Source organism: Synchiropus splendidus, chromosome 17 (genome assembly GCF_027744825.2).
Source record: "Synchiropus splendidus isolate RoL2022-P1 chromosome 17, RoL_Sspl_1.0, whole genome shotgun sequence".
Lineage (NCBI taxonomy): Eukaryota > Metazoa > Chordata > Actinopteri > Syngnathiformes > Callionymidae > Synchiropus > Synchiropus splendidus.
Genome location: NC_071350.1, coordinates 8,885,739 through 8,903,330, shown reverse-complemented (window position 1 = coordinate 8,903,330; position 17,592 = coordinate 8,885,739). Strand labels below are relative to the sequence as shown.

At 42.7% G+C, this 17,592-nt stretch overlaps 1 protein-coding gene across 1 annotated transcript; it reads left to right on the top strand.

Moving 5' to 3' along the window:
• Positions 1 to 3,427: 3,427 nt before the first annotated feature.
• On the top strand, positions 3,428 to 17,379 carry umodl1 (uromodulin-like 1). The gene is made up of 16 exons (XM_053846439.1): positions 3,428 to 3,503; positions 3,573 to 3,815; positions 3,981 to 4,151; positions 6,835 to 6,953; positions 7,034 to 7,217; positions 7,580 to 7,720; positions 10,663 to 10,917; positions 11,081 to 11,193; positions 11,272 to 11,485; positions 12,522 to 12,659; positions 12,738 to 14,401; positions 14,486 to 14,646; positions 15,603 to 15,839; positions 16,284 to 16,440; positions 16,504 to 16,588; positions 17,085 to 17,379. The coding sequence occupies exons 1-16, from the start codon at positions 3,428 to 3,430 to the stop codon at positions 17,270 to 17,272; spliced, it is 4,146 nt and encodes a 1,381-aa protein (XP_053702414.1). The 3' UTR covers positions 17,273 to 17,379.
• Positions 17,380 to 17,592: the final 213 nt, after the last annotated feature.

The window sequence follows — 17,592 nt, the reverse complement described above, 5'->3', positions numbered from 1 at the left end:
CTGACGCTGTAGCTAATTTAAAGGAACAGCTCTTATTTTTCATTTAAACGACTCAAGCATCAACAAGTTTCATATATATATATATATATATATATATATATATATATATATATATATATATATATATATATATATATATAGAAAGAAGTCATACGTCATAGTAAAAAAATAACTTAAAAAAACTATTTCTTCAACTATTCAAAATAATATATATAAAAATATATTATTATATATATTTTATTTCTATTTGTTATTATATATAATATATAAAAAAAAAATATATATATATATATATATGTATGTATACATACATACACACACACACACATATATATATATATATATATATATATATATATATATATATATATATATATATATATATATATATATATATATATATATATATATATATATATATATATATGCAGGACAGGGCCCCACAGGAATTACTTTTGCATTCCTGGAAAAAAATGTAAATAATGTCAACGCGCATCTCATCTGTAAACAGAAGCTTGCATCATAGTTAACGACAACATACAAAGTCGACGATTAGTTCGCTTTAACCTAAAATTAATTTATATTACAGGTTCTAAAAAGTATATATAGCATTCAAAAATAGTGTCATGGTCCACAACAATTCGTTAGGGGTCCATATCATTATACTGTGTTCTACACTGTGATAGCAGACAAGTTGACTGATGTAAAAAAAAAACAGTACAGCGAATAAAGGGCTGCTGTTTCAATGTATTTGTTTAATGACAGGAGCTTGGAATATAACAGAGCATCAAATTATAATATATATATATATATATATATATATATATATATATATATATATATTTCAATTCAGGTTCTACAGAATTGAGATATTTACATTTTCAATAGCAGCATGACTCGATATTTGACTATTTATTTTTCCATTTTTTGCTAGTGAGGGCGATATCCCACACATCTGTTTAATCATCAGTGTTATATGAGTGTAAATCTGGTTCAACTCATTTTCGACATGTGGTTAGTACAGAACAAACTGCGAATGTCTCTTCTTCAGGTGCTATAGTGAAAGCATCTGCCTCCACAGTACCTTCTCAGCAAATTCTCTTATATTTCATCTGGTTATCCATTGCTTACACATTTTTATTGTGCATCAGAATATTGGCTTTTCATAGCGGGAGGATATTGAAACACGTTTTTTTTTTCACCTCTCCATGTTTTGTTATTTATTTAATATGCAGACTTGAGATCTATTGGTGGTCTCTACTGCTCAGTAGCGCAGTCTTGGCCCATTCTTTAGTTCCTGAAGTTGCTGTTTTTCTTTTTTTTTTTTTCAAGGTGATGTCATCTGACTGCTGTGTTTTCTATCACATAGCTCATAATTTAAAGGACTCAGCCGACCAGTAATGTGTTAATTCTCTTCAAACTTAATACCATTCAGTTTCAGGAAGTGTGCGCTCTTGGCTAACTTCCTTCACGTCTGTGTAGACAGAAGTCCTGTCTGTGTCAATAACCAAGTGTGAGTGTGCCTAGGAAATTTGGCAAAAACGCTTTTTCGATTCTTCACTGGTGTTTTGTTCATTCCAGCGACCCTGCGACACTTCAACACAACATACAGCCAAATACTAAGACTGAAATTCAAGACATGTCTTCCACACTATTATATTCATATAATTCATATTATTATATTCTGTGCAGAAAGGGACAGAGCCGCATGTACTTTCTCAGAAGGCTGGCGTCCTTCAACATCTGCAAGAAGCTGCTACAGATCTACCAGTCTGTGGTAGCGAGTGCCCTCATGTATGCAGTAGTGTGCTGGGGGAGCAGCTTGAAGAAGAAGGATGCTGCACGCCTGGACAAACTGGTGAGGAAGGCAGGCTCTGTTGTTGGCACAGAGCTGGACAGCCTAACATCAGTGGCAGAGAGACGGGCATTGAACAGGTTTCTGTCCATCATTGACAATCCCAGTCATCCTCTGCACAACACCATCTCCAGACAGAGGAGTAGTTTCAGCGACAGACTGCTGTCATTGTCCTGCTCCACAGACAGACTGAGGAGGTCGTTCCTCCCTCACGCCATTCGGCTCTTCAACATCTCTCGGGAAGGACGATAAAATGGACAAATACACTCTAGACTCACTACACACTCACACCAAAGACACACGTGCACTTTAGTTCGTGACACACACACACATTCACATGCTGAACTGTTGTTATTTATTTTAATTTAATTTTAATTTTAATTTCCTATCTCATTGTAGCATTGTTTTTTTTTTTGTTTGTTTTTTTTGTTTTTTTTACTTGCTCTTATGTTTCCACCTGTCATGCTGCTGGAAATGGGAATTTCTCTTCAGAGATCAATAAAGTATCTATCTATCTATCTATCTATCAATACAATGTCAACATTAACTAGGAGTCTACTGTAAACAACTCCTGACTAACATGAATCACTGTAATATTCCAAAAAGGTGCATTTGATGTGGACTAAAACCGGTGTTCTTGACATCTGAATTACATTTAAAAAAAAAAAAAACAGCAAACAAAGTCTGGTTGACTTCTCAGCAACCGTTCTATTGGGCGTCTCACCAGTCATTCATGCTTATGTATCCACTTGTCCTGGCTTGCCTGTGGCGGGACACCAGGGGCAGGTTGCAACATTTATCATTCATCATCCTCGACAAGTGAATGTGTCTTAATAGTGGAGCATTACAGCCCAGGTTCAGCCCACCACTAATGAAACTAATTGGTGCTTTGGAGTGTAAAAGTCACTCTAGCATGTCGGCGGCTGTCATTAAAAGCTGTCCTGTGGGAACGCAGCGCTGTGTTTGTCTGACCCACGGGTGATTTGTCAGATACCTTGAATCAGTCCTGATCGCCCCATGTCCAGGTCTGACACACGCTTCATCTACAGCTGTCAATCACTGCAGAGAAATGCCCTTTAAATGTTCTAGGACTGCTATACTTCCCATCTATTCCTCTACATGCATTGACCTATATATGACTTGGACAGCTTTAGTGTCATGTTAAAGATGTGGGGAAGCACCCGACAGCAATGGCTGACTCCAGTGCCTGAAGTACTGCCATGGTTACCTGAGTGGCAACCAATTCCTGGGTGATGCTGACTACCCTTCCTTTTTCAGCGTCATAAACATGTTTACAACGCCAATAGAAATGATCTGGGATGAACAATGAATCATTTCACACTTTCACACCACCTAAAAATGTGTAATAATTTTAGACAACATACTTAGAAGTCATTTCATGGAGTTGTTGTCAGTTGTGTTTGTACTTTCATGGTCCACTGGGGGACGGCGGAGCATCAAGGGGAGGAGAAAGCAACAACCGCAGAGGAGTTAGACTTTTAACACACCTGACACAGCTAGCTTTACACGGGAAAATGAAGTTACAATGTGAGGGTGAACTCTGAGATTAAAATGGCCTGGGTGCTTTACATCTTTGCGGCCATGGCCGTGCCGCCTCTCTGTGCCGCACAGGGCCCAGCTTATGAAGGTAAGACCTTTTTTCTTTTTTTGGAATGTCTGGGCTGAAACGCTTTACGTCGTACTTCTACTGTTTCAGGAAAAAGCCTCTCCATGTCAGGATTTCATCTTTGTACCAAGAATGAGACCAGAAATGTGAGCGTCCTGGTGGTGCACAATGTCGCCCGCAAGGAGGAGAAGCCTTGTGGCGGCTGGCTGATGTGGATGACCTGCACGGTCACACTGTACCAGATGGTCCACCAGATCGAGTACAGAGAAGTCGAGCACCAGGTGACCCGGTGCTGCGATGGCTACGAGAGAGTTGGTCGATACTGTGCCCCCTGTAAGTGCTTTTAAATAGTCCGTTTGAAATAATGTCCAAGTATCATCGCATGACTTCTGAGTATTATCGGTGTGAGATCTTCAGACGAGTGTGAGATGGAAGTGCAGCTCCACTTTTCTCTCTGCTAATCCATGACCTGCGACATGTAATTTCCTTTGAATGAAGCTGTTAAGAGGAGTGACGCGCTCGCTGCCAAGCCCGGATCCTGTCCAAGAGCTGATGGATTCATTCCCACATCTGAAGACAGTGGGCGGGACTGTGAGTGGGACATCCACTGTCCAGACTGGCAAAAATGCTGTCCGGCGTCCAACGGATCTGTCTGCACTGACCCTCACAGTAAGGACACTTTCTTTTAAATCGAATTGATCATAACAAACAGTTCTTGTCATTGAGACACAGACTTGTTTATATACATGTAATATGAGCTCAAGATGGGCACTTAATAAATACCATGTGACTGATGTGTTGAGAGATATGAACTTCAATAACTAACTAACCAAAGAGCAAAGATGCATTTTGACATTTTTAATTGTGATTTATAAATAGTGATGCTGTTAGTTTATGCAGATGTTTCACATGTTGCCCAGGCATACACTCATCGTTTGAGTCAGCAACTATCATGTCAGAACCAGACATTATTGAGGCAGCAACACCTAGTTTTATGTGAGCTTAAGACTTCACATCACGTGAGCACCAACCACTATCATTTCAGCCTGTTTACATGACCATCATGTCAGTGACATGATCTCTTAAAACACATGTCAGATTCAAATGCTGTGAGCATCAAAATACTACACATATATTTACATAAGAATGTGAGCAGAAGAGACCTTCAATACAATCATCAGATACTATAATGTCGTGTCTGCACCAGATACTATCATGTGAGCACCAGATACTATCATGTGAGCACCAGATACTATCATGTGAGCACCAGTTACTATCATGTGAGCACCAGTTACTATCATGTGAGCACCAGATACTATCATGAGAGCACCAGATACTATCATGTGAGTACCAGATACTATGATGTGAGCACCAGATACTATCATGTGAGCACCAGATACTATCATGTATTCACCAGATACTATCATGTGAGCACCAGATACTATCATGTGACCACCAGATACTATCATGTACGCACCAGATACTATCATGTATTCACCAGATACTATCATGTGAGCACCAGATACTATCATGTGAGCACCAGATACTATCATGTATTCACCAGATACTATCATGTGAGCACCAGATACTATCATGTGAGCACCAGATACTATCATGTATTCACCAGATAGTATCATGTATTCACCAGATACTATCATGAGAGCACCAGATACTATCATGTGACCACCAGATACTATCATGTGAGCACCAGATACTATCATGTGAGCACCAGATACTATCATGTGAGCACCAGATACTATCATGTATTCACCAGATACTATCATGAGAGCACCAGATACTATCATGTACGCACCAGATACTATCATGTATGCACCAGATACTATCATGTGAGCACCAGATACTATCATGTGAGTACCAGATACTATGATGTGAGCACCAGATACTATCATGTGAGCACCAGATACTATCATGTGAGTACCAGATACTATGATGTGAGCACCAGATACTATCATGTGAGCACCAGATACTATCATGTGAGCACCAGTTACTATCATGTGAGCACCAGTTACTATCATGTGAGCACCAGTTACTATCATGTGAGCACCAGATACTATCATGAGAGCACCAGATACTATCATGAGAGCACCAGATACTATCATGTGAGCACCAGTTACTATCATGTGAGCACCAGATACTATCATGTGAGCACCAGATACTATCATGTACGCACCAGATACTATCATGTATTCACCAGATACTATCATGTGAGCACCAGTTACTATCATGTGAGCACCAGATACTATCATGTATTCACCAGATACTATCATGTATTCACCAGATACTATCATGTGAGCACCAGATACTATCATGTGAGTTGCACAGTGAGCACCAGATACTATCATGTATTCACCAGATAGTATCATGTGACCACCAGATACTTTAATGTGAGCACCAGATACTATCATGTGAGCACCAGATACTATCATGTATGCACCAGATACTATCATGTGAGCACCAGATACTATCATGTGAGCACCAGATACTATCATGTATGCACCAGATACTATCATGTGAGCACCAGATACTATCATGTGAGTACCAGATACTATGATGTGAGCACCAGATACTATCATGTGAGCACCAGATACTATCATGTATTCACCAGATACTATCATGTATTCACCAGATACTATCATGTGAGCACCAGATACTATCATGTGACCACCAGATACTATCATGTACGCACCAGATACTATCATGTATTCACCAGATACTATCATGTGAGCACCAGATACTATCATGTGAGCACCAGATACTATCATGTATTCACCAGATACTATCATGTGAGCACCAGATACTATCATGTGAGCACCAGATACTATCATGTATTCACCAGATAGTATCATGTATTCACCAGATACTATCATGAGAGCACCAGATACTATCATGTGACCACCAGATACTATCATGTGAGCACCAGATACTATCATGTGAGCACCAGATACTATCATGTGAGCACCAGATACTATCATGTATTCACCAGATACTATCATGAGAGCACCAGATACTATCATGTACGCACCAGATACTATCATGTATGCACCAGATACTATCATGTGAGCACCAGATACTATCATGTGAGTACCAGATACTATGATGTGAGCACCAGATACTATCATGTGAGCACCAGATACTATCATGTATTCACCAGATACTATCATGTATTCACCAGATACTATCATGTATTCACCAGATACTATCATGTGACCACCAGATATTGTCATTTTATCTGAATCATCAAGCTCACGTCAGTTACACAGATACATATTCATGTATTTCTCGATGTGGCCCTCTGTGCAATGCAAAACAAACGCTATATTATCATTGTCAGGTGTCGCTAATGCTGGCAGATATCGCTTTAATGCCACTGTGACTGTAAGGACTGACTATCAGCAGCTTTTGATCAAGAATGGAAGTCTTCTTAATCACACCAGGATACTTCAGGCAATGGTAAGCTTTACTGAATGTGAGCAAACATGAACGACAGTAAATGGAAATGTCTTTGGTGCTGTTTCCGCTCCCCAAAACAGGTGCCTGGCGTGCTGCAGGCGGACCCGCTGGTGTACTATCTGGCCTCTTGGCCGGTGCATCCACACAGAACAGCGACCTCTCTGCTGATCGACAGCAGCTCTGCTCTTTCACTACACCATGTCAGGTCCAGGCTACTGCTCCTCCTCAAACACATACAGGAAGTGACATCTGTGAGCGTGGACGGTAAGGGGACACGTCTAGCGCCGATCTGTCTCCAAGGCTGCCTCCGTTTTGTGTCTTTCTCTGCGCTATTGACACTCGTCAAGATCCGACGATGATTCATGTTCTGCAGAACACAGCGTTCAGGAAAAAATGACTCAGTTGCACCACACTTTCTCTCTCCCACCAATTCTATTTGAGTGACAGTCATCTGTGGGATGTTTCCTGTCGAAGCAGAAAAAAAGCCAGACAAAGTTCATGTGAGCTCATGCGTGCACGGCGACAAGCCACGAACCCACAAGCCATCATTTTACACGGGTTTTGTGCTTTTAAACGGGACAATTTCTGATCAGAATAATGTTTTTTAATTCTGCTTCTGAGTGCAGATGTCAACGAGTGTGCGCACGCATCCCTCCGTCACTGCTCCCCTCATGCGGAGTGTGTCAACACAGTGGGCTCCTACCAGTGCACATGCACACAGGGCTATTTAGATGCTGACCCCGTCAACACTGGAGTCAACTGCACAGGTGAGACTACATCTGCTAAGCAAACGCTGCCTCAGTACATTAGTTTTGCATTGAAGAAAAATGTAGAACTTTCCATCAAAGGAAGTCAAACCTACACGTGGTTCCAGAGACACAAATGTCAAAGGTAGCAACACACTGAATGCAATGAAATGCATTTAAATCAAAGCCATGACATGCAACTAGTTAGAGGGAAGAGCTGCAGCCTCAGAGCAAGAAAGTCTTGGGTTTAGTCCAGTCGAGTCTGTCTGCGTTTGTGGTGAGGTAAACTCCAGAATAAATGAGTTTCCATGACCCTTTTAATCATGTATTGACACCTTAGTGTGATTTTTAATTTTAAAGTACTGGTCATCAAATACTGAGAGTAACTAGACGCTGCTGTTTATGAATAAACAGCTCGTGAATGCATTGTGCGGAACCGTGGCTCTGCACAAGCTGTCAATGGAGGTCTCCAGCTACATTTTAAGCTAGCTAAAAGATGGCCGATGACCTCCGGGTCTATGTCTGCAGTTGGAGCAGGCTGTGACTTTTCCCCTACTTGGCAGCTCCGTCGCCATGGCAACACTCCCCGTCCCTCTCCCTCATTGTGTCATTGAGTCATTGTGCTTCAGAGCGGCAGTGTTACGTACTCCCTGAACAAACGGCTGTATCTCGAAAACCGTAGCAGATAGCAAAAAAAAGAGCACTTTGTGAGAATACTGAGGCTTTCATCTCTAACTTAGCAGAATGTCATGGGTCTCCTGTCTACAGTTTGGCCAGAATGCTGAGTTGAAGATGAGTAACTTTGCTGAGATTTTCGAGCAGCAGCCTGTCCTCCCGAATGCGTTTTCAATGAGGCCAAATCCGCGATTGCCACAAGTTTTCAACTCTCTTGCAAATTCTAAAAGTGCTACAGTAATTCTGAGCACATTTTTACAATATTAACTACAAAACTGGAGATTTTCATGTCTCTGCGCCCCATCGTTTGGCCACAATCGCAGTTTAGAAACTAGAACATTTCGGATTTCGACTGCTCTGCTCCACTCTCGATTTTTGCCAAATCTCAGGTTGTTTGAGGACGATTGTGGGCAAACAATACAATTTTTCTTTTTTTTTCTTTAGGGCGACACAGGATGAGTCCGGCTCCCTTTTGAGTTTCTAGGCCAATGTTTGGGAGTAGAGGCAAATTTCTGAAGTGTTGAATCCTCGTCCCATTCATTTTCAATCGGAAACATTGGTCACAAAACCTGGAATATCTCAGGAATTATGGCACCTAGGTCAGAGAAAAGCAATAGCAGGTGATTCCCGGTCAGGCCGTACGCTTTAGTCTTCTTTTCGAATGCAGCAAGTGCATTCACGATAATGAAGATGACTGAAGGATGCATCCATGACTGAAGACTGACAGCGTGAGTGAAAGAGTGGTGTGTTGCTTGTAGCAGAGGTTGAGATGCCCAGGTTCTCATTGGGAGTGACTAGATCAAGATCCATGAGTCTAATCGAGGGACAGCTCAGGGAGGAAGAGAGGCTGATGGTTTGGACAGGTGGAGAGCATGTCGCGCGAAGAATGTTAGTGAGGGAGACACCAGGAAAAAGGAGAACAGGGAGGTTCATGGATGAGTACATGCAGAGGCGATGTGCCACCTGGCCGGGTGGTTAAGAAAGGAACATATGGAAGACATATTCAAGTTTAAGTTTTTGTAGACTAGGCTCAGAAAAGAATACTTTTTTGATGATGTATTTTTGAGTTATAATTCATAGATCTTTGGGGAAATATCTATACATAAAAGGACTTTGCCTCTCACCCTGTGTAGTTGGAGTAAACTCCAATGAAGCAATAGATATAGCTGGTAAATGAATAATTTTATACCTGCTTTTTGTTATGAGACATGACTTCAGACACCAGTATGTTGATCACAGTTGACTGAAAGTGTGAGGCTTGTGTTATTTGTGAATATGCCCTGGGTTATTGATGATACTAAAAAAAAAAATGGATTTCACCAAATTATTTTGGCATAAATAGTGAAGAAAATATGAAAGAACTATTACAAAGACGAAGTTTAGAAAGTAAATGTCTGCTCTGCATAATCCAAGTTTAGCTATTGATCAGATAATTCCTTTAGTCCTTTAGTTTACTCTATTTTTCTGTGCTGTTGATATTGTCCTGTTCAGGAGGGCTTGGGTTGCACATGTCAAACTCAAGGCCCCGGGGTGAATCACAGGCTGTCAAGTCATTTATACTTCCCACAAGAGCTATAATACCCGCAAGCTGGGTCAGAATGAAACTCCAAAGTGATTTAAAAGTACATCATGAGCTGAATCACCTCACAGTGTTGATGCTCGACAGGCAAGTGAAAGTCGAAAGCTCAACAACTTGTCAGAAAAAATGGAGTCAGTGAATGAGAATTCCATGAAAGATGGATGGCATAGAGGGTATATGAGAAAACCCTGCGTACCTATGAGTCCATGGTGAATGAAGACAATTTATACAGCTTGAGTTGATCTCAGAAACTTTATGATACAATTAAGCTCCAAGATCTAAAACAGCAACCGAATATTCAATGAATTAAAATTGTGTTTGGTTTGCCATCTGAAGAGAGTAAAATATTCTGGCCCCTTGTGTGACTGAGTTTGATACATTTTTGTTGACACATGCACAGGCGTTTTGGGGGTCCAGGTGTCACAAAAAATATTCTTCTTGTTCTTTTTGTTCCTTTTCTTCTTCTTCTTCTTCTTGTTTAAATTTAGAAATGTTTTTTCAGATGTCCTTACTGTGGGGCTCCTGTGGGGTCTTGGCTCAGGTACCAAAATACATTTGGGTGGAATTTATGTCAAAAAGAGGGTGACTTTTTTGTTCAGAATTTAAGACAAAGACTAGCACTTTTCTCACGCACGGAAAGGGGCAGGTCTATCTTTCTTTTGAAAAAGTATCTTCCTGTTTGCCAATGGCTTTCTCCACTGTTCTCCAGCTCCAGCTATCACCAGCGTGCAGGTGGCCAACATCACAGGAACATCCTTCTGTGTGTACTGGTCCACCGAAAGTGAGGACGTTCAGGCCTTTAGGATCACAGTGCACGCAGGATCTGAGGCGGTAGCAGCTTGGGATACCAATAATACCCTGGTGAAGGTGGAAGAGCTGAAGCCTGCTGTACTCTACAACGTGTCTGTTGAGCTGAGTATCCATGGAAACCAGGTCCATACAGTTCACGTCGTGGTCAAAACTGGTGAGACCTGTACACACTGATGTTGATGAACAGTAATGAGGGAGTAGTCATGTGAAAAATCCCGAAGTACAAGCTTGTTTTGAAAATATGACTTTGAGGTAAAACGAACAGCGCAATACTTGAAGCGACTCTTGCAGCTGATTTCTTTAATGCTTCTTTGCAGAGGCTCAGACTGTCGACGCCACCACTCGACTCACCAACATCCAGTTCACCGATGACCTGATGAACAGCAGCAGCGAGGCCTTTCGCAACCTCAGCGACAGCATTAAAGAAGAGGTAAGTGTGGAGAACAGACTGTGCAGTAGGTTATTTTTTAAAAACTGGTTACTCTGTTTTCTGTTTTCTCTCCACCAGATCTACAGAGCTCATGAGCTAGAGGCCCTGGTGAATTCTGGCCAGCTGAGAATCGAGATAAAGAACTTCTCACCAGGCAGTGTGGTGGTCAACTTCACCATCGTCTTAATTCCATCTGACAGTCAAGACATCGCAAATACTTCCAAGGTGGTGATCAACTCTCTGACCAACAGCTCCAAATATGCAGTAGATGAAGACAGCACGAGCGTCACAGGTAACGCCATCTATTTTAGCCATAAAATGTCGATAGTTCTGTGTTAATACCTTAAAAATGTATTTATTTTTTTCATTTACATTCTGTCTTTGGTGGAGTGCTAGTGAGGTACTGTATGAGGAGGTCGTGTGAGAAGTATGCGAGGGTAGTGAAGTACTTTAAAGTGACATATTTCAGCATGTTTCATAAAACAACAAATGAAATAACAGTATCCCTGGAAGTCGGACACAATACATGTGTGTAAATAAGTGGAAAGAAGAAGGAAGACAGAAGATACAGTGGCAGAAAAAGAGTTTTCTCCCATAAAATTTGATCTCATTTCAAATCTTATCTTTTAATATTTGTGTAAAATCTTTGTTTGTGTTTCAAAGGTGTGGCTGACACAAGCAAATACAAAGGAATTCTTTTTTGTTTAGTTGTTTGGACGATAAGGAGGTCATTCGAATTGAGATACTTGAATTTCAAATTGACTCAAAGGATTCTCTTTATCTACCATCAGTTTTCTCATTAATAAACTACCAAATGTGAAGTTTTGTTGTGTTTTTAAATGAAGCAAGAAACTTTAGACTGTTCTTTTTGTTTAAAATGTAAAGACACTTGTTGAAATCATAGTTTGATAGTTTTAAAATATATTTTAAGTGAATATATCTGCAGTACTAAACAATCAGAAACTGTGGACTTGAAGCTTTACATTATGGGAGTTTGCAAAAATGACTACTATCCAACTGAAGATGAACAGGAACTCTCACATCTGCTGTTATTTACTAGTGCGTTTCCCACATTGCACACCTCTTTTTACAGGCTTCTATTCGGGCAATGGTTGAATAGCGGATGACTTCCCTCTCATGGTGGTGATTTTTTGCAACGCTTACCAACCTTCTTGTTTCTGTTCAGAGGATGCTCCTGTTTCAAACAAGGGGGATGCTTGAGGAAAGAAGAAAATGTTTACTGAAACTGAAGCTGACTTCCTGTTCCTTGTGGCAGTCAGTGGGCAGACATCGAACCATATATCTCTGTCTCATTTGGTTCCTCGTAGATTTTGATGAATGTGCTTCGGGTGATCACGACTGTTCCCAGAAGGCTGACTGTATAAACAGCTGGGCCTCCTACACATGTGTTTGCCAGGACGGGTTCACAGACATCAACACACAGAGGCCAGGGAGAGCCTGTCAAGGTACCCGCTTACATAAGCCAGCGAGTGAAGTAATATTTAAAGCATTCCATTATCTAACACAGACTGTCGCTCACACAGCTGCGCTGAGGACGACGCTTCCAACCTTGTCTGCTTCCTCAATGGCAAACACAGTCTCCCATCCCAGCACAACCACCCGAGCCTCAGCACCTGCAACTGCTGCAGGAGCCACAACTCTGACCTTTTCCACCGTGACCACAAATGCACCTACATTTACTGTTCCATTCTCTCTTTCTGATGCACCCACCTCTGTCTCCACTGCTCTCTTGCGTAGCACAACACCGACCTTCTCTGCCTCCCCTCTCGCCACTGTTTCCTCATCGACCGCTCTCACATCTCACTCCACTACGTCCAGATCTGAAGACACAAGCCCAACCACTGCACCCCCAGAACAAAGTAGTGCAACCACATTCCAGTTTGTTTCTCATACGTCGACATCCGCAGCACCCATGTCTACACCTGTACACCTCCTTCCTCAGTCTACCACCTCCGTGTCAACACCAACCACGCCCGTACCTACATCTACAGCCGCCTCCTCGTCTGCCGCACCTGCGACCCTGACAACCGCATCAGTAACCCCATCAACTGCACCATTCACCATGACTACCTCACCTACACCTACCACAACCATGTCTACATCAATGGTACCTACGACCCAGTATGGTACAGCCACAACTCTACCCACTGCTTCTTCAAGCCCTGCAACCGGAATCATATCTTCATCCACAGCAACATCAACGTCTGCACCTACATCCGTATTTACCACCCCATCCTCTACACGCATGAACCCCTCGGGTGCACAATTTATCCAGAGTACTACGACTGGAACCCCAACCACTGCACCCACACTCCGATCGACAGCCCCTACAGCAGCTGCTATTGCCTCCCCAACCCCATCTACAGCACCCTCAACCCCATCGACAGCCCCTACAGCAGCTACTATTGCCTCCCCAACCCCATCTACAGCACCCTCAACCCCATCTACAGCACCCTCAACCCCATCTACAGCACCCTCAACCCCATCGACAGCCCCTACAGCAGCTACCATTGCCTCCCCAACCCCATCTACAGCACCCTCAACCCCATCGACAGCCCCTACAGCACCTACTGTTGCCTCCCCAACTCCATCTACAGCACCCTCAACCCCATCTACAGCACCCTCAACCCCATCTACAGCCCCTACAGCAGCTACTATTGCCTCCCCAACCCCATCTACAGCACCCTCAAGCCCATCTACAGCCCCCACAGTGTCTACAACTGCACCCACAACCTTGTCAACATCACATTTCATCCAAACTACTACTACTTTAACCACATCTCCTGAAACCATAACCCCATCGACCACCCCCAAACTATCATCTCCCACACCTACACCATCCACTGCAGCCACACAGACATCTACCTTCACCACACCTATCTCACTACCTTTAACATCTACAGCCCTTACAGCTCCTCCATCTCTCCCCACAACCATGAGCCAATTGACATCCGAAGCTCCAAAATCCAACACCACAAAATGCCAGGAGTCTTTGTTAGAGTCCATTTCCGTCCAGTGTAGAGTAGCAGCCATCACTGTCACTATTGCCAGAGACGTCCTGCAGCAGTGTCGGATCATGGAGAGTAGCCTCTACCTTGGCCTGGAGGACTGCGGCGTCAACAGCAGCAACGCCACCCATGTCCAACTGACTGTGGCATGGAACGAGTGTGCAACAAGCCTCCTCCATGTAAGCCTAGTACTAACCTTGTTAGTTCATATTACCAGCGATGGTGACCTTGACGTCCTGTTAAATAACTTTTTGTGCCTCTAGAACGACTCCGCCTACACAGTAACGGTGACGCTCCTGAACAAGATGAAGCCGTACGTGTCTCCCACTGGGACCGTGGAGGCCATCAGGATGCGCCTGCAAGTTCCTATCATGTGCACCTACATGAGAAGCATGCTGATGTCAGCTGACTTCAGCTCTGTAGGGTAAGTACCGTCTATGACGGTGGTTCAACATTAACTCAAGACGAAGATAAAGAAGCTCAGGGCGACATGGTTGTGTAACACCTGTCAGTAATATGACTTTTTTTTCTCTTAATATTTACTCTTCAAATCCTGTTTCTCATGTTGAAGCTGCGACACATGAAGACCAGATACTAGCACCCAGCTAAATACACATCCACCATCTTCAGTTTCTCTCACCCAGGCGACACAGAGACCTTCCGCCTTCATATTTGCTGTTTTGGATATTGAAAAACTCGAGCGCTGAAGCTTGTGGCAAAAAAAAATCGGCACAAGAACGATTGACACAGATCAACCCCGAGCAGAATCTGAAACTGCGTGGGAACATGCAGTTTGTTTTTCATCACTGTCTGACGTGTCATAAAAACATTCATAGTTGTCCTTGTATTGTGATACAAAGAGTTTTCTCATTTCAGTATGATACTAAATACTTAAAAAAAAAAAAGGAGACAGTAATAGCGCTTCTTAAAGGAAGATGGTTGGCACTGATGGAAGGGTAGGAGCTGGATTCATTCACAAAGTTCTTCTTGAACTTAGCCAAACCCAGTGCGAAACTAGTGTTGCATCTGAAGGTGCCAGCCCGGACACATGCCGTTTCACAGCTCAGTTCACGCACTCTCTGTATAAATAATGTTCGTTGCGTACAAACAAGGCTAAAAAAGAAGCTGTATTTAGCTTGGCGGAAACATTGCCTTGAATTGAAGCAGATCCTGTGGCTGAAGCTACAGTGTGGGTGACATTCCTCAGATGGTAGGTTGCCAGATCCAGACGTGTTTGAGATGTCCCTGAGCAAGACACTTTGCTCCTGCTAGTTCGGATTTCGCGCAGTTTGTGTGCTGAATACTGGCAGGGAGCCATTTATCATGATGGTATCTTCTATACATGAATATTTTCTTTTAAATATTGACCATCTTTTGCAGTTATGACATGATCAAGGATGTCATCTCGAGCTCCGGGTCCTTCCACGTGACGGTGCAGCTGCTGAATGGAACAGTGCCTCTGCCCCACAACTACACCTTAACCTCGGACGACGTGGTGGTGGTGGAGGTCAGCATGAACACGTCTGTGGAGCAGATCAAAGTAGTCATCCACTCCTGCTGGGCCACCACGTCCCCGAACCCGGCTGACGCCATCCGCTACACCTTCCTGGACAACAGGTCTGCTCCTCTTCTCACCTTCAGTCGAGGGTTTCACAGCCTCTCTTTATTCTCGGCTCAAAAATAAACTTCAGACATACGGATCAAAACATGTTCGGGAGCACATCAACACTTGGCACAGCGCTTTCTGTTAGTTTTCCCTTCACCCCCCCATCTGAGACTGTAGCCTAGCAACAGTTGCTTGGACTCATTCTCTCACACCTTCAAAATCATCTCGTGGCTGAATTTAGACTCTCCCTATCATCAGGTAGGAAGGAAGAGAAGGTACAAAACCTTGCAGTCAAATCCCTCAGAGAGGGTCTGAGAGATTGTGATGATAGATTATAAGTGAACGGTAACACGTGAGAGCAACTGTCACTGTTAGTATATTTGATGTTGATCATTCTATTTTGTGAACATTCAACAAGAACACTGTATCTGAGAGTCACCTCTCTGTCTGCTCAGATGTTCTCTGAACTCCTACACCAAAGTTCTGATGAACGGGAACTCCAGCACCTCCAGTGTGTCAGTCCAAATCTTCTCTTTCGTCAACGCCAAAATGATCTACCTTCACTGTCAGGTGCAAATCTGTGTGCAGATGGGCTCCGACACCTGTGTGCCGGTAAGTCCAGCCGTCTTTAACTCGTCGGCAGGGATGGCTGCCCACCGTGTGTTTTCTCTCCAGGACTGTGTGCAGAGAACAGCTCGCCTCTCCAACACAATTGGAACAGCTTTCGGCAGCTCCGGGCCTCTTCTCAACGCCGGTGAGGGTGAGTGTTCTGAAGCAGAATGACATTTTCTGCTCTTGCTGCTTTTAAAAATAGCGCTGGCCTCGCACCTGCCCGCGCTTTCAAAAGTAAAGATCAGGATTTAATTCCAGCTGCAGTGAAGATTGCTCTTCAGCTCCCACGACTGGACAGTTTTAGACAGTTTTCTCCACATGGAGTGCCATCACTTGTGCATGCTATCATATTAGATCCAAAGAAATAAACAGGCAAATTGAAAAAAATATAAATCCGGAGCTGCAGTTTGGGATTGAACCAGCAGGAGGCATGCAAGAGGTGTTTCTATTTCCTGTGAGAAACGGGACACATTTTACATGACACTTAAATTTTGTGATTTAATATTACAAAAAAACCGTAACGTATAATTACGCCATAATATATATAGAATAAAATATGATGAAAATATCCCATTTGGTCATATATAATTTCACTTTATGTAAAGAGTAAGAACTCTAAATAATCTTGAACACTTCTTCGCCAGACTCCGCGGTGGATGAGAGCGACACCTTGTACGTGGTGGGAATCGCGTGTCTGGGTGTCATTCTGACGCTCGCCTTCGTCATCGGCTCCGTCTGCCTCTTCTACTGTCAGAGGAACCGCATCGGACACTACAACTTCAACGTGAAACCCAAAGAGGAGAAGTTCAGCTACTTGGTGTTCAACACTTAGAGGTGCAGTAGTGGCTTATGACCACTGGTCGGCGCGCCTTCAACAGCTATTGGAAAGCCATGAATAATCCGCTTTATCATGACATGTTACTTCAGTTCTCAAATGTGCGCGAGTCTTATTTATATGAATGATTTGTACTCTGTCAAAATGTGTATAAAATATTTAAAATTAAAATGAGCTATCTAATATTCTGATAAACGAGTACAGTGTTTTTACTACTGCCTTCAAAATGGTAGTGATATGTATAAAAAATACATATATATATATATGTGCGTGTGTGTGAGTTATATGTGTGTTAGTATATATATATATATATATAT